We start from the raw sequence: 26,961 nt of genomic DNA on the forward strand, positions 1-26,961 counted from the left end.
ATTATTTCTTAAATTTTGCTTGTTTTTTTTTCGTAAAATATTAGAATTTTACTCAACTGAATTGTCCGTCTTACCCGGAAAAACCAGCAACCGTATCGCAACTTGGATTCAAACAAAACTCTAAATTAAACAATATCAATAGTGTATTTAGGCTTAGAATTGAAAAATATTTAACTTATATTGATGACACGTTCTTCTTTAAGCAAAGAAAAGGCAGAATTTAATGGAGAAATCTTAAAAGCACTTTTGAAACTTCCGGGAAATAAGTAAGATTTTGAGAAGAAAAAACAAATAAAAAGCTAATAACATATTAGATACTGCTCAGATTGCAAACGTAATGATCATCCGAGATGGGCAAGTTGGTCTTTAGGGGTATTTTTGTGTATTCGGTACAAAAAATAACAATTTGATATGTTCTCAACGAACAACAACTAATAGTAATCAGATGTTCAGGTGTGCATCGGAGTATGGGAACACATATTAGTCGAGGTATGATCATCCTAAATATCAACATTTATCCCAATTTTTTCCGATTATTTGATGATTAAATATATGTTTATAGTTAAATCGGTTGACCTAGATGCATGGACAGACGAGCAGTTAGAAAATATGGTTCGGTGGGGAAATACTCGGGCAAACAAGTATTGTTATATGTTTTTCAAGAAATGGGTTATTTATTTTATTTTAGGTACTGGGAAGCAAAACTAATTCCAGGTCATATTCCTTCCGAAAAGTTGAATCTTTTGTTCCTATTTTTATCTCTGATATTAGTTTTAGTAAGATTGAGAACTATATTCGTACTAAATATGAGTCAAAAAGATGGGTTATGGATGGACCAATACCAGATCCTTCTACTTTGGATAAAAATGCTGATAGTGAAATTGTAAGTTTTTGCTATAAATTATTATTGCAAATTTTTAAAAACAATGTATAGTTCTATAATATTTTAAATAATAGAATTTTGGAAAAAAAACAAAATTTATCTACCACATTTAACAATTTAACATCTCAAACACTTACAAAAGACTCTGCATCTAATAATTTATTTTGTTTTCCAGAAAAAGAAAGTATTTTATTGTGTTATGGTTAAAACTTATCTTTTTAACAGAATTCTTTTACGTCGAAAGATACTCTTTCTGAATCAAATTTAAAAAACTGTATTAATATTTCGAAATTAGATCTATCAATACCAGGAACTCAAGCAAAAACTTCAGAAGTTGATCTTAAAGCATCCATTTTGTCTCTTTATTCAACTGCACCTTCACTTCAGTCAAATAGTTCAACAAATCATTCTACAGTAGAACCATCTTTACACGAAACTTGGAAAACATCTAAACATGAATTGAAGCTTTCTAACTCTTTAAAAGATATTTCTGAAGACCTTAAAGGCCTAGAGTTTTCTGAAAAGAAAGAAGTATTAAATACTTCTGAATCTTACAGTTTTTCGAACCCTTCTGTATCCTATTTACTCAATACACAAAAATTATCACCTGTCTTCACATCTTTTAACACATCTGCATCCAAAAATAAAACATCGGAAGTAATTCATAACCATGTATCAGAGTCTAGCGGAAGTATATCGTCAAGTAATTGTGCTTTAAAATCAGAAAATATATCCAAGGAAAATATAACAGAACCATCAAAAATCCTTCAAGATTCTGTTCCAGATTTTTCTATTAAACAATGGGAAAATGATTCATTAGCATTCAGTGATTTTCAATCACCCTCGCTCATACTTAATACTTCTGATACTTTATCATTGCATACTTCTCCATGGTCAACAGATAAACCGAAGGAAACAAATAATAATTTTAATGATTACCAAATAACAGCACTTCATAACCAAGATATAAACGATAAGAATAGCCTTTTTTATGATAGTTCTATCATTTCTACTACTGACGTATGGAAATAAAATATTTATAATTAAAAATTCTTTAAATTGAAGCCTAAGATAATTTTATTTGTACGTTAAAACATAATTTTAATTATAAATGAAAAGCAAAGATACATTTTCATGTATAAATATATTATAAATACATTTTTTAACAAATTATCTATTCTAATATTTATTTTTATTAATAAATTATGTCCTTTAAAGATACTGAAGGAGCAGATAATGCAGATATTTCTGCAACCGAGAAACAAGAATATGGGTTGTCTAAAGATATTGATATTCTTTCACAGCCGTTTTCATGGAATCAATTTACTACTTTAATAGACAGTGTGAAGAAACAGGTAAATTTTAATTATACCAAAAAAATAAATTTAAATAAAGATTTTTAAATATATTAGAGTGAATCAGTTATTTCAAATGCTAAAAAGGATATTTATATGTTCAGCAATTTTTTATCTAAAGAAATTAATGATCTTAAAGAAGTTATTTCTTCAAATAATATTTTTGATGAAAAAACAAAAGAAAGTTCAGAAAATAAAAAGAATATAGACATAAATGAAGAAAAAAAAGATGAAAATATTTTCTATAGTTTGAAAAATAGCACTTTATTTAATCAAAATAATCCTTTAAAGAGTATCCGTCAAACAGAGACATATTTAAATAAATTAGGAATACATATTGGGGATTTTCTTAAAGAAATCATTGAAATAACACCTCCGAATACAGATATTTCAGAAAGAAATATTGAACCATATGAAAAGAAGCCTTTTCATAAAAAAAGGGAGATTTAGTAAGTTTTATATAAGATTACCATATCTTTAATTTTTTTCAAGTTTAAACAGAAAAGATTATGCACTACATTTATTGCATTCTGAAATAAAAGATATAATGAATAACATTTCTGATTCTACGGAAGAATTTAAAGAATGGGATCAAAAATTTTTTATTTCTCAAAAAATACAAGATATTGAAAAATTACTTGAAACTTATCCAGATTTGAAAATCTCAATGGAAGAAATGATCCAAAATGAGCTATCATATGAAGATTTTTGGAAAAAATATTTTTGGTTACGTCAAAAATTAGAAATAGAAGAAGATAAAAGAAAAAAACTTTTAGGTACTATTATTTTAAAAAATAACATTGATTAAGCAATAGAAAACACAGATATAAAAGATAATGAAATTTTGAAATGGGATGAAGACGATGATTATAATAATGAAGAAAAGCTGTCTATTTTAAAACCTTTATCAAAACTTACATTGGAAAAAGAATTAAATACAAATGACACTGATACTTTTAAACAAGAAGATACAAAATACTTTAATAATAAAACAATATTAGAAACAGATAATAAAGTTTGTACACATCTTTTTTTATAAATACTGACTAAATAAAAGAACAATGAAGACAACTATGATGCTTGGGAATAAAATACAATTTTTATATTAAGATCAATGCTAAAAAATTATCTTGTTTTTATATAATTTATTTTAAAATAATTAATGCTTTGGTATACTTTTTTAAATATTTACATATTTTAACTATAACGCTGCTAAATTTGTTTTAAACATTAAATTTAAATTGTCAACTATTTTGAAAATGCATTAACTACGATATTTATCATCAAAGCCACTTTTTTTATGGTTTCGGCTTCTTCCCTTGCTAGCCCTTGAACTATAGCTTTGTCCGTTTTGTTCCAGATCAGATGAGTTATGAATACTTTCATTATATCTTTTAGAATCCAGTTCTTTCTTCAATTCAACAACAAGATTCCTCATTTTACTATATCCCATATGAAGCTACTTCATTAGAACTCTTCAAAAAGGCTAGTTTACTCACTTTTCCTCCAAAATGATCTGCTAATCGTCTATCATTATCTAATCGTGATAAATATGCTCCACAAACATCGCAAACTTGAAGTTTTTGATGTCCTAATGATCCACTGTTGGTAGAAATCGATTTTAGCTCTTTCTTTAAAACAATTAATAAATACTTTTTATATTAAAAACATACTTCACGCTCGAGCCGATCAATTTTGTACTTTTCAACTTTATAATATTCTTCTACTGCACGCATAACTTCACCTTGCTCACCTAAATAAAAAATAAGAAAATTCTGCAGTAAAGATACAAATTTAAATACCTAAAACTTGGACCTCTTCTAAAGCAGTATCAATAATTTTTTCAAACTCTGCCATATCTCTAGTCTATAAAAACTTAGATAAAAGCATGTCTAGAACTCAAAGAATACAAGCTGACTTGCTTTTGCCATCTCTTCAGGTGTTTTTTCTAATCTCTTCTGCGCAGATTCAATACGACGGTTACATTCATCAATGTATTTATTAAGATCCCTTAAATAATCATATTCGAAACCATAATCCTTCTTTAAACGTGCTTTCTGGTAATCCGCCTTCAACTTATCAGAATGTATTTTAGCACAAGGTCCTAAATCCATTTTCTATAAGAAGTCATTCATCATATAGTTCGAAAAGAGAAAAATACTGTATTTCTAATAAAATTAAATACAATTCAATAATATATAAAAACATACGTAAACATATCATGAGGACAATCTCCACAAAGAAAGCTTCTACAAACTTTTGGGCTTGTAAAAGACATAGATTGTTGATGAGAGGAACCCATAATATCTGAACCCATTAATTGCTAAAAAAAAGTTAGAAATATATAAAAAGTAAATTAAAACTACTTCTAAAAGCTTTCTTTGTTCTGCAGCCATTTTTTGATCTAAAGAACACAAAAACCTTAGTAAAATCAATTGATGTCAGTTGATAATGATTTTCGATGATCATGATAGATTCGGGCACATCAAATATGCTGAACAATTCAAAATCTGATGAAAAAATATATTATAACTTAATCGTTAAGGCTATAATTTCAGTAATTCTCAATATATTGTTGACTTAATGGAAAGTTAACTTGTAAATTAAATAATATTATTTCTAATGTAAAATAAAATATAAGCAGCAGATGACTAAAAAATGAATATGTTTACTTTAAAATTGTAAATACTTACAACAACATCACTTTCATTACAAAAAACAACTCGACGATCATCAAATAAATTCCAGGAATTCGTAAAACCATTTTTTATAACAGCAGTATCTGCAAATAAATAAGATAGAAGTATTAAAAAAGTCTTCTTACAGTGACCCCCATCTAAATTCCCATAATGATTTGTAACAGCATATAAATGATAAAGATATTTTTCATGATTAGATGAATCTGTAAAAAGTTCACTCTTAAGTAAAAAATCGGTAAGATCAAGATTATTAATTAAAAAATCAACTTTAGTATCAATTTTATCCTTCCAATGCCCACATGTTCGAAATCTTTTAAGATGAATCAAAAGTATTTCTGGAATTTTAGATATAGTTAAAGTTTTAGTAGCATCTCTTGGTTTTTTGCATTTTGAACAATACCTAAAACATTTTAAAAATATTTTTATTTAAAAAATCAACTACCATTGTTCTTTATCTTTAAGATATTCCTACTATAATTAGCATAAAGAATCAGTACTTTAATTTACTTTTTGGACAAAAAATTGAAGGCATTCATATAACGTTGAAGTTTTAGCCTGTGTAAAAGGTATTGGCAATGAAAGATATGTAAAAGGATTATATGTAGTAGACTGGAAACTGCATGTTAAACATTTTAATCTGCTTTGTAATTGTCCTTGAAAAAGAGAAACTACAATGCTATTATTTAAATGAGTATATCTTTGCCACTCTATGTTTGAAGCAATTTGATCCGGCATACTTTCTATTTTCAACTTTTCTTCTACGGTCAATTCTCTTGGTTTTAATCGTCCAGCTGCAGTATTTAATTCTTCATGAAGACCATCTAAAAGAAAAGCTAAAAATTCCTGAGAGTCCTGCTGGTCATTATTCCGAAATTGCTCTTTAAGACGTCCAATAACATTCTTTTTAGATTAAAAACAGTAAAATACAAAAGAAACATTTTAACCTTAAAAAAAAGTGGCGATACATATGTATGTTCATTATCCCAAAGATATGAAATTAATTGTGCAAATGTTTGAGCAAGTTCCCCTTTATATCCTAAAGGATTATCAAAATTAATGTGTTTTTTATAACTTCCATCTAATAAATGTGTTAGAAACAAAAATGCTATAAAAAATATACCTCTATAATATCTCGCGAAAGGAATAGTATTGCTTAAACATTGGATAATAGCATTCATATAACATGTATTTCCCAAATTTGTTAATCCTGTAGTCCCTATGGTCTCACAAACACGAAACTGTTCTGTATTATAGTTTTGAGATATAATATTTTGAGTTCTTAAGTTAATAGTATTCATATTAGATAATATAAGTTCTTTAAATCTACAGTTATCATTTTTGACTTTTGTAAATTCACAAAAAGGATTATTAGATGGAATATTTTTTTTAAGAAAATTGTTAGAGTTACTTGGTGTTATTTCCTGAAACAATGATTTAAATGTATTTAAATCATTATATGATCCTAAAGTATTATAATTATTTTTTGTTTCAAAACAAGGTGTAGACTTTAATTGCTGAGACAAGCTATTCTGTGAAGACTAAAATATAAGTTAATACAAAAATTGTAATTAACATAATAATTACACATTCCATACGAAATTCTGATTGTAGATTACTATTTAATGTAATTGGAACATCTTTTGTTTTATTTGTTTGATTTGTATTATTTTTAAATAATGACTCAAATTCATTCATAGACATTCTACAAGGAAAATTAGTATATACTGGAAAAAAATATTTTTACATCATTTTCTGCGGAGTATCTATATATTTCTTTTCAGATTCTGGTTGACTAATGTATAAAGAATGTTCTACAGATGATATATATAATTTAGAATAATCAATATTTGGTTTTATAGACAATTGGTTCGATTTTTGCTCAAAAGATAATAGATTTTTTCCTAAAGATTCTTTGTTATCAATGTCAGTACCTTTTATAAAATCACTGAAAAGATCGTTCTTTTTTATAAAACTAATCCATGCTTTAAGACCTCCAGAAAGTAAAACAGGTGCATGTTTTAATGGCTTTTTAAATCTTCCAAAATTAAATATAGCATTGTTTAAATTATATAATATACGCGCTTTTTCTTTTTGAAAAATATTTCCATTTAGATTATCATTTCTACTATCCCAATCATAATAAACAACATGATCAAATTTATGCCTATCAGAAAACATTTTTTGCTCAGATAATGGAGAAATAATTAAAGAATCTTCTAATTGATCACCTGATATACTAAATAAATTAGTTATAAAACTATTTAATATAAGTCTTACTTTTCTTCTAAGGTTAAAATAATAGGTTCAATGCAAACTACATTTTCAGAAGCAATCCTAAGTTTTTTAAATTCATTTCTTGGTCTGATATCTAAGAATAAAATTTCTGATTTATTATCTTTGCAAATAATACTTTTATATAATGTTTCTGGTTCAATAAAAGAAAACCATGACGATAAATTTGTTTGATCTGGTAAAACTAATTTTTCATTTAAACTTCTCAATGCTTGATTTGATGTAAACCTTTTAATCTCTTTATTAATATTAAAAGATGATGATAAATTCACAGTGCCAAAACAAAGCTACTATTGTTATTATTATATATATATACTAGAAATGATTACATTAGGAGAAGAAACACAATCCAATGATTTAAAAGGTGTTTTAGGAGTGTCTACATTTTGTACATGTTCAATACCAGATATTTCGAAAGAATCACTTTTTATAGAATCAGTTTCTTTATTTAAGAAAAAGTTACGATTTAAAGTAGAACTAGACTCTTTCCATGTCAATTTATCAGAATTCGTTTCATCATATGGCACTGAAAAAGTATCTTTTGTATATGCTATATTGTTTGACTCGTCTAATATCTGTTTTTTCTCAATATCTCTCATTTTCAAAGTCTGATAAATTTCCTGGCATTTAAAAAGTGACAAAGATGTTTCCTAGAATTTTTATATATTAAACAGAATTTTTTCAAACTCACTTTCTTAAGCTCATGATATTTCTTTAGAATAGGTCCGCTTTGATTCTTAAACGTTGTGTAATCTTTATGATTAGGAATGACTGTTATTTTTAGAAATATCAATAAAATATACAAATCTACCTTCAACAACAATTGAAGACCCTTTCAAATAATTTACATATGCCATTTCGAGATTTCCTTCTGTCTCAAACTTATATGCCTTTTTCCACTGATTAGACCTTATCTTAAAATAAAAAAAGACAATTCAATAAAAAAACCTGATCTTGGAGTTTTTTTGCTGTAGATATCCACAGTTTTATTGGATAATTCGTATCTTTTTCAAAAATTTCTGCTTTTTTTTTCAATGCTTCTAAAGTATCTCCTATCTTTTGTTCTTTCTCAATCACCATTTTCTTTACATATTCTTCAATAACAGAAAAATATATTTTCCTATAAAAGCTATATTTTTAAAAAATTCATACTTTTATAACTTTTAAAAATAGAATATTTTGCTAATCGTCATTATTTAAGTTAATTACATCCTCAGAGGACCTTCGTCAATGTAAGTTCTTAAACGTGTTACTATGACAACTCGCTAAGATAAAACATCGGAGATCCCAACGTCTTAAATATTAACAAAATGTTAAGTTGGTGGACACATAGTGCATTTGATGATCTTATAGGCATGTATTTTAAATACAAAATATTATCTTAATATATTTTCATTTTCTAACCTTTTTTGTAGAAAAAGCAACCTCAGAAAATATACCAGCAGGGACAGAAGATCTTGCAAGTTGTCTTGAAATATGTGATATGATTCGGAGTAAATCAGTGCATCCAAAAGATGCAATAAAGAGTATTAAACGTCGTATATGTCACCGGAATCCAAATGTTCAAATTTTGGTATTAAAAGTATAAAAATATAGGGATTTGTTCATAACAAAGTTAAATTAATGAATATAGCTGATAGACTTGTGTGTTAAGAATGGCGGAGATCATTTTCTCTTGGAAGTATCGTCTAGAGAGTTTATGGACTATTTGGTGTCGTTATTGAAGGCAAATGTTAAATTTTTCTATCTGCTATTATCTTTTATTCATATTTATTATTAGGATACATCAGATCAGAATTTGGTAGCTAAAATGGATATAAAAACAAAGATATTAGAACTTATTCAGATGTGGGTGTCATTATTTGAAAAAAAAGAAAGTCTAGGTTATGTCTGTACAGTATACGAAGACCTTCGGTCTCAAGGATATAACTTTCCACCTAAGGAGGCATTAACATCTACTTTTATCGATTCTTTCTCTGTAAGTAAAGATCCATTATTTTTATATAGCAAACTAAAATCTACAGCCTCCTGAATGGTGCGATTCTAATATATGCATGCTTTGTAGAGTTAAATTTACTTTTAAAAATAGAAAACATCATTGTCGCAACTGTGGAGGCGTTTTTTGCCAATCGTGTTCATCAAAATCATGTTCCCTTTTATATATGGGTATTATTGAACCAACCAGAGTTTGCGATAATTGTTATTTTAAAAAAACACAAGCATCTATTGCTTCTACAGCATCTAGTAACACTTCAAAAACAGAATACTCTAAATCCACAGATGTGGATAATGAAAAAGATTTAAAACGTATTGTAAAAATACCTCCTAAAGAAAATAAATTCCAAGAACCAGAATTTGAACATCAAGAAGAATTTTCAAAAAATTATAAAAATGAATCTTCAGATGATGACAAAGACTTAAGAAAAGCAATTACCTTAAGCTTGAAAGATATGGAAATATTAAAATCCAAAAATCTTAATATGCAGGAAAAAATAATTATCCCAAATACTGAAGTAATATTATTTTGTTTATTCATTAATATTGATGTAACTTTAGTTAAAATTTGAATATGAACTTACAACATCTGAGATTGACAACATAAATACATTTTCTATACTGATTAGAAAACTTCAAACAGCACCATTAGGATCAATCTTAAGAGATTACCAAGTTCAAGAACTATACGATTCTATTGTAAAATTGAAACCAAAACTTATTCGTTCTTTGGGGAATACTATTAGTAAATATGGTAAATTAACCTTTAGTTTTTATATCATTAAGTTTTGATTATTCTTTTAGAAAAACTGATAGATATTCATTCTAAACTTTCAACAGTTATGAAATATTATGATAAATTATTAGAAGACCGTTTATCAACTGTTTATTCTAGTTATACTATTTCTCCTACGTGTAAAACCGAATTTTTGCAAAGTAATAAGGAAACACAACATCCATCTTTATTAATACCAACTACTTTTCAACCTTCATCCTCAGAATATTATTCATACCATAAAAATCACCAACTAAAAACAGACAAGTCCTTTTACAATTCATATACTTCAGGTGATCCTATATCATTAGATACTTCTATACATTCCAAAGGAACTTATTCATATAAAGATCAAGAAAATTCTATCTTAAAAAAAAACATTTCAGTCACCTCAAATACTGTACCTAATCTTTCATCGGAGATTTTTCTAAAAGACACATTTAACAAACCCACTTTTTCAACTCAGACTAAAGATTCATATATAGCCATTCAAAATGAGCATGATTTACTTCATAATAATTCTAATCAATCTTTTTATCAGCAAACTCCTCAGGATAAAAATGATCATTTAAAACAGATATCCCTTATTGATCTCTAATGTAGATATATCCAAAAATTAATTTTAGCTCCTTAATATATATATATATATATATATCTATATATATTTTTAATTGTATTTTCATTTTTTTTGCTTAAGGCTGTTTTTTCAAACGTCCAAAACCTTAAATTTTCAAAAAATTTTAAACTTTTTAAAAACATATTATGTCTAGACATCATCAATTTAATAAAGAATTAGACGGTTTCTTTATTGTTTTAAACTTATTTCAATATTTCTAAACATAAATTTAGACTTTTTAGAAGATGACGGTTTTCAAGGTATTTTTAAATCAAAATATAATATATTTTAAATTTTATTGAATAATTAGATTTTTCAGATGATGAACTTGGTAAAAATTATCATAAAAATTTTTTATTATTAATTCATTTTTGAGAAAAACTTTCAAGAGCATCAGCTAAAGTTAAAGATCGTTTAAAAGATATTTCTTATGTTAAACAAAAAGATATCCATAATGCACTAATCAATAATTCTTTTGATGTGGAAAAAGCTTGTTTATGGATTACGAGTATTAGTTTTGCTTTCTTTATATATTTTAATATGAATTTAGAACAAAAACAACTAAAAAATACTTCTAAATCATTTAAAACACTTACTCCAGAAAAAGGTATTTAATTTTCTTATAAAAACATATGTATGCGTTTTTAAATATACATTATTGTAATTCATAACAACTTGCTTATTGAAATTTTTAAAGGTTTAATTTCTTTAAATGAAACATCACTAAATGAAAATATTTCGGAAGGTAAAGCAATTATACATACTTTATTAATATTTAAAGATAGAAGTTCAATCAAATTCAAAAGTATGTAAAAAAGAATATCCTCTTGAAACTAGCAAAGTATCTATTCCAAAACAATCAAAGCTTTCAGCTTTAGCTAACTCTAAACACAAATTATCTTCTAATATCTCTACAATATCATCTTTAAAATCTGTTTCTCTTCTTTCTCACTTAACAAAAACAAAATTTAATATAATTGATGATACAAAAAATAACAGAAATGAATCAAAAGCAGTATTAAATCAGTCAACACATTTTATAAATTATAGTATTGAATCAGAAAAGCAAGATGTTTTAAAAAAAACTATTTTTGACGAAACGTTTCAAAAAAAAGAAATTAATGATGAGTCTTTAAATAAATTTTTTAAAAGTTATGAATATAATATAGAAGTAAAACCTTCTAAATTTGCTTTATCTATTTTTGGAGAAAAAATAATTTTTTCTGATAATTTTTATAAGTTTGCTAATCAGCGTTTTTCTTTATTTACAGGAGTTTTGGATAATGATCTTAAATCAGCATTTCATGAAACATCTAGTAATTCATCAAAATCACAAAGTAAGAAAGGTATTGTATACATTTATGTATATTATTTCATCTGATCTTTATAAGGAAAAAATTTAAGAACATCTAAAATCACTAAATCAACGATTCATTCAGAATTTCCATCTGATAATGATAACTTAAGTCATGAATTAAGCATTATGAATATATCATCAGTATCTGAACATAAAAATATGTCCAATTTTAATGAATGTGAGGTTTTAAAAACATTTTTAATTTTATGTTTACTGCTTAATAATATATTCTATAGATATCATTAACTAAAACACCTGATTTAAAAATAATTGATGATAAAAAAAAGGATAATATTAATATTATTGTTATTGGTAAACTTAGTACTATTTCTAAAATAATATATTTCTAATAATTATGTAGGGCATGCAGATGCAGGAAAAAGTACATTAGTAGGAAGACTTTTATATGATCTTAAAGTAGTTGATATTAAAACTATTGAAAAACTAAAACTTGAAGCAAATAAATCTGGAAAATCATCTTTTCATTTTGCATGGGTGCTGGATCAAACATTAGAAGAAAGAGATCGGTATGTTTGATATTATAAAACGTTTTTTATTTAAGCGTTTAAGTGGAGTTACTATGGATATAGGTATTAACTATTTTGAAACATTATCACGCAAATATACTATCTTAGATGCTCCTGGACATAAAGATTTTATTCCTAATATGATAGCAGGAGCAGCAGAAGTAAGTTTGTAATTATTAATAAAATTATTTTAAGTTGTAGGCCGATTTAGCTTTATTAGTTATAGATGCTTCTTCGGGTTCATTTGAATCTGGATTTATGGTGCATGGCCAAACAAGAGAACATATTATTTTAGTACGAAGTTTAGGAATACAGAAAATTGTTGTTGCCATTAATAAACTCGAAACTGTATATGATTCAAAACTTTTTCAAAATACTAATGCAATCAGATTAACTGGTCTCAAGAAAGATACGAAGAAATTAAAGCTCAATTACTTCAATTTTTTATTTACAAGGGGTTTCAAAAATTTAACATTTCATTTATACCATGTAGCGGTCTTAATGGAGAAAATTTAATAAAAATTACGCCTTTAAATACTCAATTACAATCATGGTATTCTGGTTGTACATTACTAGATTCATTAGGTACTACATTTATATTCTATATCTAAACTTTTACATATTCATTGTTAGAAAGCATATCAATTGAGCATCAACGATTTGATGCACCCCTTCGACTTTCTATTATGGACATATATAAATCTTCTAACACCTTAACCTCTATATTTGGAAAAATAGAAACAGGTACATTACAAGTAGGAAAAAGTGTAATTATTATGCCTTCAAAGGAAAAAGGAGAAGTTAAATGTATTATTCTAATAATTTAAAGATCTTCTAAATTAATTAGCAATTTATGTACACAATAATATTCAAAATATAGCATTTTCAGGAGATAGCGTATTAGTGAATTTATTGAATATTGATTCATCATATTTAAAGTTTTATCATATAATTTATAATTTATTTTGGTAATATTGGTTAGGTCTGGTGATATCATATGTGATTTTGAAAATCCTATTCAAATAGTTTTAAAATTTCGTGCTAGAATTGTTACATTTGAACTATCTAGACCATTGATAATAGGATCACCCGTAGGTAAAACTATATAAATAAACAGTAATTTACCAAACAAAAAGCTTGTTATTCATAGAGGACGACTAAATGTGGATGCAAATATTAAAAAACTTATTGCAATTATTGATAAATCAACTGGTGAAATTAAAAAAAAAGAACCTAGGTTATAAAAAAAGAAAATTAAATTAAAATTTAATAAAATTAGACTAATTGGTAGTTTTACTGCTGCAATCGTTGAAATTGAATTTTGCAAACAACCGGAACCTATGGAGACATTTAAAAATTGCAAGGAACTAGGCCGGTTTATTGCACGATCACAAGGCGAAACTATTGCTGCTGGTATTATAGAAGATGGATAATAATGTTATAATAAAATTAATAAAAAATGACAATGACTAATTAGCTCGTTTTTATATACATATTTTATAACACCCAATGCATTCCATGATGATTTTATGTGAAATATTCCTAAAAATAGTTTAAAGCTCGTCATGGTCATGAGGTGGTTCATCACCAGACGCTTTTTCTGATTGATCTGAAAATGTTAATTTACTTAATATCAACACCAATTAACTTACATAATTTAGCTGTAATAGGACCAATTTTATTCGATAACTCATTCCTCTTTTCTTCGAAATCTGCTGCTGTTGCAGTCATTGCATTCTTTTCTAACCATTCTTGTGTTTCCTATTATTTCTTAATTTCCAGCATCAATACTAATATTTATTTTTACCTTTAGAGCATCCAAAACCGTTTGCTTATCTTCTTCAGTCACTTTCCCACCGAGTCCTTCCTTATCATTTATTTGATTTCTGACTGTATGCAAAAAGGATTCCAGTGAGTTTCTAGCCTCTATCTTCTCCTTTTGTGCACGATCTTCATCTGCAAACTTCTCTGCATCCTGAATCATACGCTCAATTTCCTCTTGCGACAGCCGACCCTTATCATTCTTGATAGTAATTGATTCTGATTTACCACCACCTTTATCTGTTGCAGACACTGTTAATACCCCATTGGCATCAAGCTCAAACGTCACTTCAATCTGAGGCACACCACGTGGAGCTGGAGGTATTCCTGTTAACTCAAATTTGCCCAACATGTTATTATCTTTTGTAAGAGAGCGCTCGCCCTCAAACACTTGAATCAAAACGGTATCTTGATTATCAGATGCAGTGGAAAAGATCTGTGATTTACGTGTCGGAATTACTGTATTGCGTGAAATTAGTTTAGTCATTACGCCACCAGTTGTCTCAATTCCTAAAGTCAATGGATTTACATCGACTAAGACAATATCCTCAACACCATCTTGATGAGATAAAATACCACCCTGCACAGTAGCACCATACGCTACTGCTTCATCTGGATTAATACCTTTAGAGACTTTCTTTCCATCAAAATATGCCTCCAATAGTTGTTGTACTTTAGGGATTCGTGTTGATCCGCCGACTAAAACAATGTCATCAATGTCAGATTTCTTAACATTTCCATCCTTAAGAACTTGCTCTACCGGCTTCATTGTTTTTTTAAAAAGGTGCATGTTGAGTTCCTCAAACTTAGCACGAGTCAATGTTTCAGAGAAATCTATGCCGTTGTAAAGCGATTCAATATCAAGACGTACAGACAACTGCGATGACAATGTACGCTTTGCCTTTTCAACTTCACGTCTTAGCTTACCCAAGGCCCTAGGATCATCATCTAAGTTTCCGCCGTATTTCTGACGAAATATATTCTTAAAATATTGCATCACTTGGTGATCAAAATCTTCACCACCTAAATGAGTATCACCCGCTGTTGCAATAACCTCAAAGACGCCATCCTCAATCGACAGTAACGATACATCAAATGTCCCACCACCTAAGTCGTAGACGATAATCATTCGTTCACCATCTTTCTTATCCAAACCATAGGCAATTGCGGCAGCAGTTGGCTCATTTACGATTCGCAATACATTCAATCCTGCAATTGTCCCTGCATCCTACAAAAGAATAGTCAGCCCTGTATTCAACCAAAATACTTTTACATAATTATTCGGGAAAAAAGTTTATTTTCAACCAAAAAACTCAGATATTCATTTATATAAAGTATCAGCAATGAAAAGTCATCAAACTTACTTTGGTTGCTTGACGTTGCGCATCATTGAAATAAGCGGGTACTGTAACTACCGCATGGGTAACCGTCCGACCAAGATATGCTTCAGCTATTTCTTTCATTTTACGAAGCACCATAGCAGAAATTTCTTCCGGTGTAAACATCCTCTTTTCTCCAGCAATATTAACTTCAACATGCGGCTTCCCATCACGATGCGAAACCTTGAATGGCCAATGCTTCATATCCGCCTGAACGTCTTCCTCATCAAATCTCCTGCCAATCAGCCGCTTGACATCAAAAACAGTGTTTTGTGGATTTGTCGGAGCTTGGTTTTTCGCAGCATCCCCAACCAACCGCTCTTCATCAGTAAAGGCAACATATGACGGCGTTATACGATTGCCCTGATCGTTTGCCAAAATTTCAACTCGTCCTGACAACATAACACCAACACATGAATAAGTCGTCCCCAAATCAATACCAATTACTACAATGAATAAATTAGCCCTATATCCGAAGATGCTATCAACCCAAAGCATTTTACTGAGGCTTTCAGCTAAAACAACATGCCAAATAGAAATACATCGATAATTATTTAAAACTCAGAGTAAAAACACAAGCTAAAGCATAAACACAAAACACATCTTCAATTCAATATCCTATCTTTCCCAAACCATTTTTATACCATTTACATATCGTCCTCTCGCCGATCTTCAAAAAATAGAATGTTTGTCATTTTTGATCCATTTTTAACCAGATTTTTAAAACACCAAACTACTTTTACCTTTAATCCCGGCTCTACTATCCTTAAGTCCACTTAACCCTGTATTTTAACATTCTTTAAACATTGGCTTAAGTAGATCTGTTTCACGTGACAAGTAACCATGGCAGCGGTTTCTATGGTTACATAGAAGAATCATAGAATCTTCTAGAAACTCCACCGTATAGAATATTCTAGAAAAAAACCAGTACCTAAGATCCTTGGTCATTTAAAACGCATTGAATCCTCTGTTTAACAATAAACCCCTATAATTCCTTCTTTCCAATTAACAGATACACCAAATATCCCTCTGCTTCTTTTTTCCTGCTGTTTTTGCTGTACTCTATGCCTCGCTTGCTTGATCAAAAGCTATCTTACCTGTCCCATATGATTCTTCTTTTTCCCCATTAACTGCAAGCAATGCACTGCATAAAAGTGCACCTAAGACTCGGCGAATGCTCAGCAATGAGCGTCTTAAAGGCGCTGCATACTCGCTTTGTATGCTTTGTTCTGTCATTGTCGGCGGCGTTTCGATGATTCTCAGCATTAGACCGTTGAAATATCACCACCTGTTATACAGGGTAGGGTTAGGGTTAAACAAAGTTTATAAGGGTTAGGTCTCAACCCTTAAAATTACTCTCGAGAATAGTATGAATTAGTGCTTGGAGAAACTAAGTATTAGTAAACAACAAAGAGGATTTTAGAGGGATGTATTTATTAAAATATTCTATTTGTGAAAAGGAACAAGTTTTGCTGTATAATATTTAAAACACAAAACAACGGATGCACTAATGTAAGCCATCGGCGGAAAGGGAGTCGGAGTTTGAATTGAAAGTTTATATAAGGAGCCCCTCTGAAAGAATTCCTCATACTTACCTGGCATCGATATCGGCAGCTCAAGAAGTGCTGGTATCTTGTGGAAGGGCCTAACATTGCACGGCGTTAAGCTCTCTGCTGCGAACAGGATTCGTCTTGTCTCGGATGCATCATTTTTGAATTCGTCCTTCGGGACTTTCTATTTGTTTTTCATAGTGGAGCTGTGAGTTTTGACGGCTCAGCAGTGAAGAACAGATGGTAAGGGCCTGATAGGCAGTGTTATGGGTCTTTGCAGTGTTTGTATAGTGTATAATGTTTAGAGTTGTGCCGATACGGCTCTCATTCAAATTATGTACATGTTTTATATAAACTGTTCATCTAGAACTCTTTAAAGTTGGAAACCCATTTTTTTCCATACTTTATCCACCTTTTTTACCTACCTACGTAAGTCTTGGAGCTGACTTGTAAAAACTTACTAATTGCAGAAAATGATTATCATTAATATATGTTACAATTATATCCTCGAGTGTTTCTATATTTTCTTGAGAACAAGAAACACTCGATTCATATGAAGCTGTTCGTGGTGGTGTCAGCGGTTTTGCCATTGATATAGTTTTTTCATGATCCTGTTTGCTTTTTAGCTGCAGATCAGACACCTTTTCTTTCAAATCACTCGAGTTTTTGCGTGATTTGCTTGGCTTCTTGTATTTTTTTTTTCCTTCTACTTCCTGCCCTCTATTAATCTCTGACTCATGTTTTATTGCCTCAGTCTGTGCATGCTGATTTAAATACAAAAACTTGTTTGTGCTTGACGGAGTCGGTAAAGGCATATCCAGTAAACTTGCTGTTGCCGAATTTATTGTTTCTGACCTTAATTGTTCCATATAACTTGCCTCTGTCAACACCTTCTTCATTGACGGCCCTTCACTTTCCTGCAGAGTGCATCTCCGAACACTCTCTACAGGGACACAACCATTTCCTATTTCGTACGACGCGTCCGCTGACGCATTTGGAGACGCCTCTCCGTTCAACGCGTCTATTAATACACGTGTCTCCGATTTGACCGGACACGTCTCGACTGCATGACGCACTTTACCCACATACTGTTCAAGAATACTTTTTACAGAAAAGAAGATTTCTTCCGTCGAAAATTTCATTTGAAACCGTGCAATTTTCTATTTCACTGTCAATACATACATTTCTGTTCCCACTCTGTTTTTAAGTACCGCTCTATGCTTACCTTCGATACATCATTGTACCATTTGATCCCAATACAAGGCACCCGTGTGATTACAGCAATGCCCGACTGCTGTGTACTATTATCTGCATATATAGGAGGAATAATAAGCTTTGAAAGCCGTGTAATATTAAGCATCTCCTATGTTGATTAAATGGAAAAGTAACAGCAGAAACAAAACACATAGAATGTAATGAATCCATCTTTATACATTGCATGTGGAGTTTCTGTATAAATTGATACTTACAAAAAGAATGGCACCTCGTACAACCCTTAGCATAACCTCTTCGTGCCCCGCAACACTGCATTTTTCAAACTGAATTTCGAGATCGCGATGCGGGTAATGCAACCATTGGATATCGTTAATTGAATGTTTCTGTGAAGACCCACAGACATCTTCTTTAGGTGTTGCATATGAGTACCGTTCAAGAGGAAAACTTAGACTTGTAAATCCGTTTTTTTCCTTCATTCGCCCTCACCACTCTTGTATCAACACGTTCTCCTATATGCCTTGCCTATACCACCTATACACCCGACTATATGCACAACTATAAACTATATGCACCAATTATATGCACCAATAATATATATCAATAATATATAAATATGCACCGGCTATATACACCGGGTATATGCGCAGTTTATCTGTAGTGTCTATTATATCTGTTAAATATATGTGTTAATACTACCAATAGACCTACTATATGCGCCAATATACTTGATATATGCACGGATATCTCGACTTTATGCACCAATACCGTCGATATATCCTTCCCCTCTCTCTCCTGTTCGCTCTCGCTTTCCCTCCTTGTTCTGTTTCATTGAATCTTTCTCACACTCTGCTTTGCTGTTTGTACTGCCTCTGCACCTTTTTCTTGCTCTATATGCTTCTTTTCCTGCTATATGCGCCTCTTTTCTACATATATGCGCTTCTTCTACCTCCGTCTGGCCCTATCTTCCCTCCCAAGTTAGCTTGCTCTGCTACCAATATTCTTCAACAGGCCTTCCCTAAATAATCGTTCAAATAGCGTCAAGACCGAACCTAGTTGGACCCTAAGCCCTGCTGCCTGTAATATAGCTATATTACGTATTCCAGCGTACTTAAGAGTATGTATTGTACAACTTATTCACTCCATTGCTGTATATATCTGTAACCTTTCGTCACAGTATATACCATATATACTATATACACTATATACATAGTATATAGTGTATACACCGTATATACACCATATACTCTGATATAGTTATACCTGCTAAGGCATAGTACGTTGTAGCACACCAATGGACAGACACATGTGTCCTTGATATTATAGGAAATTATTAGGGACACACATGTGTTCATACGTGAATCCAGTGATGCACCGGTAAAGCATATACAATACGCGTACAAGTGCAACAGCACGCATACACGAGAGATATACGAGGGATACAGGGCGCATATACAGCGCATATACAGCGCATACATGCACTGATCAAGCGAAAAAACAATATTTAATACTCGGATAAACAGGGTTTGTCTCTATAAACGCGGTGGCGGCGGGAATGCGCGGCAAAGGGCTTGTAAAGGTTACAGATGATGAGGATATTGAGCGAACCGACGAATACAATACATTTGTCAAGAATCTCGAGGAGTATCACGCTAAACGGGGGTAAGAAAGGCAGTATGAATGAGCAAGAGTGCAGAAAAAAGTCTGCTTCATATAGTAAAGAATAAAAGCCCGATAAAACAAAAAAGAAGCACGGAAAATGCACAATAAAGTATGAAAACTGTAGAATAAGTGTGTGGTACAGTCTATGGATTAGTGAGATATATGGAGGAATGATAAAAACAGAAAAATACAGGAAAATTGCAGGAAAATTGCAAAAAAAACGGGATAAAACGGAATGAATGCACAATGGATACACAATAGAGACTTTGAGAGATAAAACAGAGCATATGAATACACTGAAGATGTGGTAAAGCATAAAAACATAATAGAAATACAATAAAATATACAAATACGCTGAAAACACAAAAGTACACTGAAAATACAGAGTGTAATATAAATGGGAAAAATATCTAATAAAATAAAGTCTACCAAAGGTCTAGTGGAAAGTATAAAATACAATAAATAAAGTACAACAAAGCCCAATAAAACATACTAAGCGCATACTAGAAGCGTACTAAAAGTGTACTAAAAGTATAGTAGGAACATAATAGGATATGGGGCAAAATATAAACTGTACAAAGAGCAAAAGATAGAATAATACATGTTTTGCAGCACTTGGCACTGCTCAAGAGAGATTACATGAAAAGGATTACTAACAATAGGCAGGACGGGAACATTTGTGCGAGAGCCGGTAATTGGGCCACACCGGATCGACCTTTTGAAGCTGTATAACCGAGTGATTGCACTGGGTGGCTATGACAAGGTGTCAGCGGAGAAATCGTGGTGGAAAAACTTGTCCAACCACTATAAACTACCACCCATGTCGAATGCAGGGTATCTTCTCAAGTCAATTTACTACAAGAATCTAGCGTAGAGTCCATGTTTGCGCTACAGGGCCATTTGGGCACTGGAGAGCGTTTTTAGGGTTTTTTCTTATTGTTTTCAGTGCGTGGGAGATGGAGATGCATTGGAAGCGAACACCGCCGGCACCGGAGCATCTTGAGTTCCAGACGGCGAAGGGGGGAGATATTATGACGCGGACAGCGGAAAACTATACGCCGGCGAAAGAGGATACACGGGCAGATTCAGAGTCTCCTAGACCTGTGCTTAGAAGTATGTAAAATGGTCAGAGAATAGGGAAAGCAGAGCTGCAAGTGAAGAAGCAAGTTTCAAACAAAGGACAAAGGACAGTATAGGAGTCGATTTTGAATACTGTTTGAACAAGTCATAAAAATGTCATAAAATTGTAAAAAGATTTCAAAAAATGCCAAAGAATGCAAAAAATCCGTTGAAACAACAGGCCAAAGATAGATTCAAACCTGAATAGAGCAGAAATAGGCAAAAGGAAGATTGCACAATATAGCAGCTATTGCGACCTTGGATCTGGCCCTGCAGTACAATTGAACTAACGGGTTTTTAGATTTGCGGGCAGCACCAACACCTCGAACGTTTTATCAGCCAGAAGATCGATTAGTACAGACACGGACAGCACTACAGCTCCAGGCACAGGCGCAGCTCCAGGCACAGGCGCAGGCACAGCCATTCTCTACACACTTTGCAACCTCAACGTTCCCGGAAGACTCCAACCATCAATTACAGCCACAGCCTGTTATCACACCAGCCAATGCTCATGCGCTTGAGTACTTGAGAAATAGTAGCTACGGATCACAAAATGGAGGAAAAATAGGAGGTGCGTCTTTGAAAATTAATTGGGAGCAGCAACACTCAGCTGTTTTACAAGCTGCTTTACGAGCTACTTTATGAACTGCTTTGCAGTGTCATTGTCATTGGATGTGTATTAACCATGCTAGCGGGGATTCAGGGCGCTCCATTCATGGTCAGAATTGCTCTTGCACTTAAATCAGGACTGATATCTGAATTGGACTGGGCCTTGCACCATCTCGTTCGGCTATCGTATGAACAGGGCAATAATCTTCGATTCGACAGAATCCCTGACTTGGCTGAAACGCTGATTAAAAAACTCTACGAGTTTTTGAAACAAGTATCGGGGAAAGATGGCACCATGACTCATGAAAACATATTTAATGAAGACAACGATGACTGGTCTATGGACCATGAATTCACGAAGACACTAGACAAGATGCTGGAGGCGGCACTTATTCTTCGCAACCTTGCATTGCTTTCTGACAATGCAAGCTATTTGGCTCGGCTAGAAATGACCCTTCCTACACTCGTTTTGGGCATCCAAAAAATGAACGACTTTTCCTCTGTAGAACTAAAACACTACTGCATGGACATCATCGAGGCCGTCAGCTTCTATACTGTCATAAGCGACGAAAAGGACGACCTTTATCTAAACCTCTGTGAACTTTTAAAGTGCGACGACAGAGCAATGCTAATCGGCGCCCTAAGAGCCCTTGCACGCCTGGCTCTCCACGACCTCAACAACCGCTTGTTGCAGAACATCCCTCCCCCCGTATTCGAGAGAATACGGCTCCTCCTAAGCCTCGACGACGAAGAACTCCTGGGCTCTGCTCTCGACTTTATTTACCAGTACACAACATACAAGGCCAACACCCTAAGCATACTCGAGCTCGACGACGTGCAGGACCTCGTCGACCAGCTGGTCAGGCTGATGATGTTCCAAGCACAGGAAAAGGAAGTCCACCTTTCCCTCTCAACAGACATCAAGCAACTTATCCCCCTCGGCCCTCCTTCCCTCCCCGCCGAGATCGTTCAGGAGCTCCTGGGCTTCGGCGAGCCCGACAGAGCCATTAAGTGGTACCACCCCCCCCCTCACTCTTCCCCGTCTCACCCGTCTCACCCCCAGGATGCGTGTCTGCTACGAGGAAAGCACAAACGACGACATCACACAGATGCATCTCTGGCAGTCCTACCAGGCAAGATTCTCTCCCTTCATCGCCGCCGGTAGACCCCTCCTCCCCGCCGCCGACCTCATCAAAATCGCCAGTCGCGCCTTCCCCACCGCCAAGGCTCTCGTCCTCCCCACTCCCGAGGGACAGTCTTTCGTTATCAGAGGCGTCCGCCCACGCCAGATCGCCATCTCCATCAGAGGCGACCCCTACGTCGCCTGCATGTGGTCCCTCGACCCCCTCCGCTCCTCCTCCCCCTGCCCCCCCAGCGCCTCCAGCGCCTGCGGTTCCCTCTTCCCCAGCCCCCACGAGCTCTTCTCCCACTTAATCGACCACCACCTCCCCGAGGCACGCCTCCTCTCCCCCTCCGCCCCCCCCCTCCTTTGTAGGTGGGGCTCCTGCTCCCGCTTCTCCTCTCCCGGTGAGAAGGACCGCTTCACCGTCCTCTCCCACCTCAGAACACATATCCCCGACCACCCCCCTTCCTCCCCCGCACCCGCACGCCTCTCCATCCACACAAGGACCACCGCCGTCGACGAACGTGGCGACGCCATCGGTGTCGCACTCACCGCCACCCTTATCCTCCGCAACCTCGCAAGGTCCAGACACCGTCAATCCCTCTTCCTTCGTATTGAGGCCGCCATCCTTCACGTCGTCGCCCTCAATCCCGTCCTCGCCACTTATCTCTCCGAGCTTCTTGTCGAGATACGTCGTTAGCTCTTCTCCCACACCCAGCTCCCTCTGCACCGCCTCCACCACCGCTGCATGCACCGTAGCGCCCGCAGCCACCACGCCGTACCCATCCAGTCGCCCCGCCGCATACACCAGCGGCCTGCCCGTGGCATCGCTCACCACTCCACCGGCCTCCTCGACAATGAGTGCACCGGCCGCATGGTCCCACGCTTTCTCTCTATATGCGCGGTCGGCCGAAAGGCGTATGTATATGTCGGCGGCGCCGCACGCAAGCAGCACATATTTGGCTTGCGAGTCAACGCGGCAGACATGTCTGATGCCGAGGACGGCCGCTACGCGTGCATGCGCGTCGGCACAGTGCGCGCGCACTGCACTCTCACAGAGTCGCGCGTCGGCGAGGCACCGCGCATCCATCACAGCCGGCACGCCACAACACACGTCGGCGCCACAGTCGAGCGCGCCGTCTAACGCAGCAAGCGTCAGGCGGTGCGCGCCACAGCCACGCACCGCATACACGACAGTGCCGGCGGCAGAGGGCCACTCGGGACACCCGATCACCGCAACGACCGGACGGCCAGCGACAAGCAGCGCCACACAGACGGCATACTGACGGCCACTGAGAAAGCCAAGCGTGCCATCAATAGGGTCGACGAGCCACTGGCGAGCAGCGGCACCGCGGCCGCAGTCGAGAGTCGCACAGAGTACCGCAGGAGAACCGAGAGCGGAGTCAACAGCAGCAGCCGCAGCACACACAGAGGAGAGGAGCGCAGGATGGGAGTGGAGGAGCGCGCTGTCCTCCTCGGCAAGGATGGCATCGTCGGGGAAAGCGGTGTGAAGGAGCGCATTGATGAGCGCTTGTGCAGCAAAGTCAGCGACGGTCGCGGGGGACGCGTCGTCCTTGGACACGGAGAGCAAAGCGCCGGTGCAGGCGGCGCGGACGGCGCGGGCTGCCCGTGCTGCCCGCGCGACAGCAGCGAGTGCGCAGCGGCACTCGGCAGCAAAGAGAGGCGGCACAGCCATGCGGTGCAGCGTGCCGCAGGCGCACATATCGAGTGAACGGGACACCCGGGTGCTCGTTTACTGAGTGCAGTACAGTGTATATAGTGCGGAGTGTAGTGTATATAGTGTACAGTACAGAGTGTACAGTGTGTGGTGTGCATAGTGCGTGCAGTGTGCAGAATACAATGTATGCACGGTGTGGAGTGCACTGCTGTATGTGGTGTGCAGCGTATATACTGTATATTCAGTATGTATGCGGTGTATATGCGATGTGTATGCGGTGTGTATGTTGTAGTGTGCAGTATAACTGTATGTACACACGAGATACACTATTCAAGCTCAAGCTCAGACACTCGCCCAGTCCTTGCTTGCGACCGTGCCGGCCAAATGCCGCAGTATGTCCGTAGTCCGTATACCGACAAACACGTGCACAGTGTCGATATAGCGCATATACAACATGTGCCGCATATGTGCCGTCTATATGTTGTATATATGTTGTATATATGCGGTATATATGCGGTATATATGCAGTAATGCAGTATATGTGCGGCATGTGCACACGTACAAACGCAGTGGAGCGCAGAAACGCATGGATGCGCCGCACACAGTCCAGGCAGTTCACGGAAAAGCGCATGCACCCAGTATAAGCGCATATATTCCATAAAAACCGCATACACTCGAGCATATACTCGAGAATCGAGCTTTGGATGCATATAATGCGGTCAAAATGCAGTCAAAGCGCAGTCAAAATACGCTTAAAGCGAATTAAACGAGCTGCAGTGCGCATACATGCAAATTATTGAAGCATAGAACGCAATTTGTGTGCAATTTGTGTGTATAGAATGCACTTTTGGAGCGTATACACCGTATTACGGTGTACGTAGGTTGGGTCAGCGTATGGAAGGAGGGACACGTAAGCGAAGGGCAACAGCAGTGCTTGCACAGCTGGATGCAGCATTGGAGCATACAAATGGCACAGAACAGTCTTTAATGCAGCAAATAGTGGCTCAGAAGCGGCCAGCCTATGCGCCTTGGAGCCGATCACACTTTTCGCGCAGACTGGCAACGTTCTGGGCATTTCCATGGCATAGTCTTGATTCTCCGATTAACGCTGTTGCCTGGGCAAAGCGTGGATGGATATGTGTAGACCGCACAGCAGTTTACTGTGAATTGTGCAAACGACGTTATGAATTGAGAACATACAAGTTGGAGGAAAAAACAGAAAAAAAGGGAGAGAAAGAGAAAGAAAACGCGGAAAAAGAGAAACCAGACGAAGGGAAAGATGATGATGATGAAGTGGGAAAAAAAACGGACGAAAATGGCCCAAAAAACGAAGAAAAAAGGGAGAAAATAGATGAAACAGTTAACGGGGAAAATGAGACAAATTTGGCCTTAAAAAGTGAAAATCTGAGCACAGAAATTAACAAAGAGTCAAATCTGTATTTAGATATGGCTTTCAAAGTGTATTTGGATGCATCATTAATTGAAAAAGGGCATTCAGAAGGATGTACTTGGCGGCGACGAACATGTGATGGTAAGGGGGAAAAAGTAAGAGAAAATAAGCTTAAATTCTAGATTCAATCATGAAGCTTCCACTCTTAGACCGGCAGGGAGCTTTGAAGGCACATAGTGCTCGTATCGAGCGTCTACGTACAATACATACACAGTATCCGCTCCCTTCTCTGCGGTTACCCGAGGAGGTGACACTAGATCCAGAGAAAATGCTTTACGTGGAAAGGGAAGATTTTGGGAAAGCGGAAAAATTGTCACTTTTCGGATGGACATGTATAGTCATTGATTCTGTGCAGCTGCTTGCATGTATGGCATGTCATCGACGAATTGGGCTCTGGGGATTTAAATCAGGGGAAGAAGGTTTGTTTGATGTTATTCGTGAACATAGAGACTATTGTCCTTGGGTGAACTCGGTGAGTCAAGTATCACCGGTACCAGGTTGGAAGCTCCTTACTCGGTGGCTTGATTATGAAATGAAAAAAAAAGACCTTGATTCTGGCGATACGCGAGATTTACTAAATGTGCGGCTCAATCGTTTACGTAATATTTTTGGTTTAAAAACAGTATCTTTAGAGTCAAAGATGGCCGGTTAAAAAAAATAAACCCATAAAAGACTAGAATATTAAAATAGGAAAAAACAGTATAGAAAAAAGGCTTTTTGACTTTTCAAAAGGGATATATACTACTGTTTGTGTATAAATTTTCACTAACATGATTACCATTGTAGCAACATTGTGTTAAAGTATTTTAAACAAGGTTATAATGGTATCTTTTACTCCGTAGTGGTTTTAATGCTCTCT

The 26,961-nt window shown here is 34.9% G+C and overlaps 11 protein-coding genes across 11 annotated transcripts; 6 read left to right on the forward strand and 5 right to left on the reverse strand.

The window, feature by feature from the left end:
• Positions 1–183: 183 nt before the first annotated feature.
• Positions 184–1,915, forward strand: T551_03056 (uncharacterized protein; the record flags this gene model as incomplete). The annotated part of the gene is made up of 8 exons (XM_018375319.1): positions 184–266; positions 315–389; positions 446–489; positions 563–641; positions 689–733; positions 778–883; positions 935–1,085; positions 1,128–1,915. 8 exons carry the CDS (start codon positions 184–186, stop codon positions 1,913–1,915), a joined length of 1,371 nt encoding a protein of 456 aa, XP_018228527.1.
• Positions 1,916–2,088: 173 nt separating this feature from the next.
• On the forward strand, positions 2,089–3,328 carry T551_03057 (uncharacterized protein; the record flags this gene model as incomplete). Its single annotated transcript, XM_018375320.1, has 5 exons — positions 2,089–2,238; positions 2,296–2,687; positions 2,731–3,014; positions 3,054–3,253; positions 3,296–3,328. 5 exons carry the CDS (start codon positions 2,089–2,091, stop codon positions 3,326–3,328), a joined length of 1,059 nt encoding a protein of 352 aa, XP_018228528.1.
• A 174-nt stretch (positions 3,329–3,502) lies between these two features.
• T551_03058 (uncharacterized protein) lies at positions 3,503–4,642 on the reverse strand (the record flags this gene model as incomplete). Its single annotated transcript, XM_018375321.1, has 8 exons — positions 4,605–4,642; positions 4,449–4,561; positions 4,400–4,406; positions 4,149–4,355; positions 4,041–4,104; positions 3,912–3,991; positions 3,738–3,869; positions 3,503–3,697 (listed from the first exon to the last, which is right to left on the reverse strand). Exons 1-8 carry the CDS (start codon positions 4,632–4,634, stop codon positions 3,503–3,505), a joined length of 828 nt encoding a protein of 275 aa, XP_018228529.1. The 5' UTR covers positions 4,635–4,642.
• Positions 4,643–4,792: 150 nt separating this feature from the next.
• T551_03059 (uncharacterized protein) lies at positions 4,793–8,309 on the reverse strand (the record flags this gene model as incomplete). The annotated part of the gene is made up of 14 exons (XM_018375322.1): positions 4,793–4,833; positions 4,928–5,020; positions 5,063–5,337; positions 5,380–5,405; positions 5,445–5,837; positions 5,882–6,015; positions 6,058–6,475; positions 6,522–6,639; positions 6,682–7,173; positions 7,215–7,516; positions 7,559–7,879; positions 7,921–8,000; positions 8,041–8,128; positions 8,178–8,309. 14 exons carry the CDS (start codon positions 8,307–8,309, stop codon positions 4,793–4,795), a joined length of 2,913 nt encoding a protein of 970 aa, XP_018228530.1.
• Positions 8,310–8,539: 230 nt separating this feature from the next.
• T551_03060 (ESCRT-0 subunit protein VPS27) lies at positions 8,540–10,597 on the forward strand (the record flags this gene model as incomplete). The annotated part of the gene is made up of 7 exons (XM_018375323.1): positions 8,540–8,561; positions 8,645–8,811; positions 8,863–8,961; positions 9,010–9,207; positions 9,254–9,742; positions 9,786–9,978; positions 10,029–10,597. 7 exons carry the CDS (start codon positions 8,540–8,542, stop codon positions 10,595–10,597), a joined length of 1,737 nt encoding a protein of 578 aa, XP_018228531.1.
• A 164-nt stretch (positions 10,598–10,761) lies between these two features.
• On the forward strand, positions 10,762–13,932 carry T551_03061 (uncharacterized protein; the record flags this gene model as incomplete). Its single annotated transcript, XM_018375324.1, has 18 exons — positions 10,762–10,798; positions 10,849–10,875; positions 10,926–10,946; positions 10,992–11,123; positions 11,166–11,222; positions 11,313–11,360; positions 11,401–11,961; positions 12,007–12,155; positions 12,209–12,284; positions 12,334–12,499; positions 12,543–12,660; positions 12,701–12,847; positions 12,889–13,084; positions 13,133–13,306; positions 13,347–13,437; positions 13,482–13,590; positions 13,636–13,736; positions 13,779–13,932. 18 exons carry the CDS (start codon positions 10,762–10,764, stop codon positions 13,930–13,932), a joined length of 2,364 nt encoding a protein of 787 aa, XP_018228532.1.
• A 120-nt stretch (positions 13,933–14,052) lies between these two features.
• Positions 14,053–16,935, reverse strand: T551_03062 (chaperone DnaK; the record flags this gene model as incomplete). Its single annotated transcript, XM_018375325.1, has 5 exons — positions 14,053–14,108; positions 14,152–14,260; positions 14,307–15,548; positions 15,685–16,214; positions 16,797–16,935. 5 exons carry the CDS (start codon positions 16,933–16,935, stop codon positions 14,053–14,055), a joined length of 2,076 nt encoding a protein of 691 aa, XP_018228533.1.
• Positions 16,936–17,674: 739 nt separating this feature from the next.
• On the reverse strand, positions 17,675–18,940 carry T551_03063 (uncharacterized protein; the record flags this gene model as incomplete). Its single annotated transcript, XM_018375326.1, has 3 exons — positions 17,675–18,409; positions 18,475–18,612; positions 18,719–18,940. 3 exons carry the CDS (start codon positions 18,938–18,940, stop codon positions 17,675–17,677), a joined length of 1,095 nt encoding a protein of 364 aa, XP_018228534.1.
• Positions 18,941–20,943: 2,003 nt separating this feature from the next.
• Positions 20,944–22,862, forward strand: T551_03064 (uncharacterized protein; the record flags this gene model as incomplete). The annotated part of the gene is made up of 5 exons (XM_018375327.1): positions 20,944–20,993; positions 21,070–21,236; positions 21,544–21,813; positions 21,935–22,460; positions 22,499–22,862. The coding sequence occupies 5 exons, from the start codon at positions 20,944–20,946 to the stop codon at positions 22,860–22,862; spliced, it is 1,377 nt and encodes a 458-aa protein (XP_018228535.1).
• A 115-nt stretch (positions 22,863–22,977) lies between these two features.
• Positions 22,978–23,422, reverse strand: T551_03065 (uncharacterized protein; the record flags this gene model as incomplete). Its single annotated transcript, XM_018375328.1, has 3 exons — positions 22,978–22,998; positions 23,039–23,248; positions 23,297–23,422. 3 exons carry the CDS (start codon positions 23,420–23,422, stop codon positions 22,978–22,980), a joined length of 357 nt encoding a protein of 118 aa, XP_018228536.1.
• Positions 23,423–25,546: 2,124 nt separating this feature from the next.
• T551_03066 (uncharacterized protein) lies at positions 25,547–26,754 on the forward strand (the record flags this gene model as incomplete). The annotated part of the gene is made up of 2 exons (XM_018375329.1): positions 25,547–26,183; positions 26,225–26,754. The coding sequence occupies 2 exons, from the start codon at positions 25,547–25,549 to the stop codon at positions 26,752–26,754; spliced, it is 1,167 nt and encodes a 388-aa protein (XP_018228537.1).
• Positions 26,755–26,961: the final 207 nt, after the last annotated feature.

Source organism: Pneumocystis jirovecii (genome assembly GCF_001477535.1).
Source record: "Pneumocystis jirovecii RU7 chromosome Unknown supercont1.14, whole genome shotgun sequence".
NCBI classification, from domain to species: domain Eukaryota; kingdom Fungi; phylum Ascomycota; class Pneumocystomycetes; order Pneumocystales; family Pneumocystaceae; genus Pneumocystis; species Pneumocystis jirovecii.